Source organism: Aptenodytes forsteri, unplaced genomic scaffold (genome assembly GCF_000699145.1).
Source record: "Aptenodytes forsteri isolate BGI_AS27 unplaced genomic scaffold, ASM69914v1 Scaffold187, whole genome shotgun sequence".
Classification (NCBI taxonomy): Eukaryota; Metazoa; Chordata; class Aves; order Sphenisciformes; family Spheniscidae; genus Aptenodytes; species Aptenodytes forsteri.
The window spans coordinates 456707-461154 of NW_008794084.1; the positions used below are offsets into that span (position 1 = coordinate 456707).

The window sequence follows — 4448 nt, forward strand, 5'->3', positions numbered from 1 at the left end:
AAAAAAAGAAAAAAAAAAGGGGGGGGGCCCACAGATTTATAGCTTTTCAATTTTCAGTTACACGTTGGTTTTATTTTCTGCTACTTGCATCCCGGTGCCGGCATCGCCAGCCGGGGGATGCGTGGGGTGCAGGCAGGGGAGGGCGAAGGCTCCCGCGCATCCTCCGCGGAGCGGCCGGGGGCACGCCGACCCCACAAATCCAAGAGCCGACTGCACGCCGAAGAAAATACACTCTATATTAGGCGTCGAGCATGCCCACGTGAAACTGGGTCAGGAGCAAATCCATGCTGGCCCGCTGACTGACACCGGCTGCCCAGCGCGTACACGCTCGCGCGCGTTAATTGCCTTGGCACACGGGAGGAAACTCAAGACGAGTCACCTCTGATATTTATAAAAGTGGGCGGCGAGCCCAAACCCCGTTAGCACAAACACCAGCCGTGCGAGCATCCCGAGCCCCGCTGGCGCTTGCTGGGGGTCCTTGGGCTGTCTCCTCGACGCGTTTTGTTTTTTCCTCTACGTTTCAGGAGAAGGGCAAGGAATTTTCCACGCTCTGCCTCCAGCGTGGCACCGAGCTTGCCCTGCTGGAAGATGAGCCAAAACAGTTGCTGCTTTTCCTATTGCCGCGGGACGGGGGCCAAGGACAGTGAACACCCGGAGAGGGCGTCTCAGTCCCGAGTCGGCCGGGCTGTACACAGCACACAGCCAGCCCTGTGCTTACAAGCAGAAACTCTTTTTTCTTGCTTTCTTTCTTATTATTATTTTTTTACCTTGCATCAGAAAGCAGGACGTAGGTTTTCTGCCGTGAGAGGCGGGCAGTGTTCGATGCAGCACATGTACACCCGGCTGGCGTCGTATTTTGCGCTGTCGTTCAGAGGAGCAGTGAGGGCAATGGGAAAAAAAAAACCAAGCGAGACAAAGGGGGGTCCTGGATCCTGACCGTTCACCCAAGAAACAGCCCCACATGCTGAAAAGAAACCCCGAGAACCCTTTATCTTGGCCACCCACTGCAGAAAGGCTCTCAAGCTGTCGGTCATCTGGACAAGCCAGCCACCGTTTGCAGACGGGTCCCGCATCCTCCCCTAAACACCGTGTTTTTGAGCAAAGTGGGTACGTTTGGTCAGCCTGTACCAGATACACCCTGCTCAGTTTTTGATGCCAGCCTTGATCCTGCACATCTACCAAAAAGGGCTATTTTTCTGTCTGGAAAGTTGGCAGGTCTTTTGCCAACCAACCTGCCGCTAAGGATGAAGGGAGGACACCCCAAAAAAAATCCGTTCTGGGAGTTGCCGTTATTTGGGAACGGGGTTAATTATAGCGACGGCAGGGGAGGGATGCTTTCCGTGCCAGGGCAGGGCTCTCTGCATTGCCACCCGAGGAGAGGAAGCGATTCATTTCGGCTGCCCTGGCCACCCAGCCCCTCTCCGCCACGTAACCGAGCCGCTCGTGTTTACAGCTGGAGGCGGGGATGATAAACCCGCTCCGCTTGGGTCACCGCGTCCCCCGCGCTCCGTTTTCCTGTTGCCCTTTGAGCTTCGGCGTGGTCCAGCCCCCAGGTTTCAGCAACCAAAGGGGCTTTAATCCCTGCAGAAGTGTCAAGGTCGTTAGCAAAACCGTGCTCTGCATCCGCGGGACGTTTTTGGGTGCAGGCGTCGTTAAATAGCCGCTCAACGGCATCCGCTCCTGATGTCACGCCTGGGGTGACGGAGCCCCGGGTACCGAGGGGAGCCAGGCTCCCACCCACCGCCCTGGGAAGCTCAACGGGTCCAGGATACGTAAGGAAACCGGGAGGTAGCTGCTGCTTGCTCAGCCACCTTTAACTCCCTGCCTGGGCTCGGGTCGCTCATCCCCCGAGCAGAGTCAGTCCCCTGGCTTTGCTGGCTGCCCCGTCGCAAGCCTTTTCCTCCTCCTTAACCTACAGTGCACGCGGTTTTTAAAAAAGACCGTGGTTTGAAAAGTCCGGCCTCCAGCCGAACGACTCTGGGGTAAGGAGGGCAATTACTTTACAATTTAGGAACTGGTGCTCGGCCAGCACAAGCTCCCAGATCGGATGACGGCCGGAGCTATTCCCACCCGGTGACACAGCACTCTGTATCGCCGGTCGGTCCTCAAACCCCCGGCATGAAACCGGCCGGGCTCTCCCTCCCAGCCCAGGGCGCGCCCGTCGCCTTGCCACCTCCAAGCGCAAACTCGGCCGTTAGTGACATTTATCAGGGTTTTCAGCACTGAAAGACGAGCTTGTGCTCGGTTAAACCACTCCTAATATAGCACGGGGAGGAGCAGGCGCTTTTCCCTGCTCCAGCCTGTTTCTGGGGGTCTGAAAGGCTCCACCTGGGACCGCCCGGCCGCAAATTCCCCCCGTGCCCCGTAGCAAACCCTTCCTGGGCAAGGCGGCCTTTGCAAGATGCATAAAGAGCTCCTTGTGCTCCCCGACGGCAGCTACGCCGAGGGGCTGGGAAGTGCAACAGCAGAAACGTGGCAGAAGCCAACTGCTGAGAGCCGTTTGGAAAGGGCCGGTGTTTTGCTCGCAGAGGAAACAAATGACCTTGCATTTGCTGCGCCATCGTTTCTCACGTGCATACGCTAACGCTGAGCAATAAATGCAATGGCGCCGTGCGAACTGCTGCCTCGTACCCGTGTTCTAGTGGAAGAGGAGCTGGGGCTACCTCGCTCCTGCAAAGCACAGGTGCCAAGATGCAGAATTCGTTGCCCAAGCTGCAGAGCCAGGGAAGGCTCGGCCACAGCAACCGCTCCGGTCAGGGTCTTAAAGACATATGAGCACAGGGAAAAGAGGTTTTCTGTGCACAGCTGGGTCCAGCCCTCCACAAAGCCCCGACCTCGGGTCCCAGGTCCCCGAGCATCCTTTCCTACGAGCGGCTGCACGCCCACTGCACAGTCTGACCGCCCAGCGGACGCTTGCACCCACGCACACACCTTGCAGCAGCGCAACGAAACCGCCCCAGAGCTCCAGACGCAACGCCACTATCCCTATAAATGCTTTGAAAAACGGGAACACAACTATCAGCATAGGCTGGGATTTGCAAATGATTTGTAACTCATCGCTCTCGGGCTCCCGAGCATCCAAACACTCCTGACAAGGGTATTTATCCCTTGGGAAGCTTCCCTTAAACCTGAAACGGTGGCCAAGCGCCGTCATGCTGGTCAAATTTTGGTGCGCATGGCTTGAGAAAGCAAGGGTGACCAGCGAGCGGTGCAAGGATGCTCGGTTTAACCACAGAGGCGGGTTGTGCTCCTCCTTCCACCAACATCACCGTTACGAGCTCAGCAAAAACAGACCGAAATAAGCCAAAACCAAAAACCATTTGGGGAGGTTTCCCTTTGCAAATGCCACGCACGGATTTCAACGCAAGTACAGAACCATTTCCAACTGAGAGTTCAGCAGAAAACGCAGCTGACTTACCTTAACCAAATTAAAGTCGAGAAACGGACCCAGGCAGGTCAGAAGCGGGAACCGCAAAGGGTTAAGCTCTCCGTTGGGCAAAAGGTTACCAAGGCAGCCTAAATATTAAACTTGCGCCTAAGCGAAGGAGGGGAAGGGAGGGCCACGTACCGGTGTGCGTCTGCCGGTGCGTCTCCAGGGCGTCTTCCTTCGAGAACTGGGCGCCGCACTGATCGCAGACCAGGGCTTTGGCGCCCGCTGGGGAGAGAAAGGGGAGAGGAGGGTTATTCGAGGGACACCCGCCCAAACCTGCGCGGGGGACGTCGCTGCGGCCACCGGTATTCATTCAAACCGCAGGACCTGTGCAATGGCGGGGGGGTGGTGGTGGTGGTGGTGGGGTGTTCATGTTTTATATCCCCCGTACAGCCACGAAAAGCAGCCGCCTTTGCTTAACCCCGTGGTCCCATTCCTTGCACGTAACAGCACAACGCACAATCAAGAGTTGCTTCCCAGGAAAAAATTAAATATTTGGGTTTGGTTTTTTTTAAAAAAAAATCATTAAACATCAATGCGTTTCATTAGCGTTGTAACCGATCTAATTGTCATCGGTTTCCTGCCCCTTCCCATTGCAGCCGCCGTTGCCGGTACACGAAGAGGGTACCCGAGGATGCGTCCGGTCGGAGACGCGGCCGAAAGGGCGCGATCGAGCAAGAAGCTCAGAGGTGTCTTCGACCACCGGGGAGAGATGTGGTATTGGGAGGAATTCTTAGAAAATCACTATCAACATGTGCCGCTAGTTCAGGCGAGGAAAAAACCAGGATGCCCAGCAGCAGATAAGTAACTTCCAGATAAAAACAGATTAACGATACACACCACGTCCGAAGCATCGCTGCCGGGGCAAAGCTGCGGACCCGTTTCTTAGATTTCGAGGTTTGATTCATCTGTTGTGAGGAGCTGAGCGTGACAGAGCAGCCTTCGAGGCGGGGGGCATGGCTCCGCAGTGTGCCATGCCGCCCATTTCCAGGGGCCCAGACAGCGTCTCCCATCCCCT

The 4448-nt window shown here is 56.4% G+C and overlaps 1 protein-coding gene across 1 annotated transcript in view; it reads right to left on the bottom strand.

Annotated features, from left to right (window-relative positions):
• Positions 1 to 4448, bottom strand: part of ZBTB16 (zinc finger and BTB domain containing 16) — a 65450-nt gene that overhangs the window by 18233 nt on the left and 42769 nt on the right. The window contains 1 exon segment of the mRNA XM_009273434.2: positions 3569 to 3655. Within this exon segment, the coding sequence (XP_009271709.1) occupies positions 3569 to 3655 (87 nt within the window).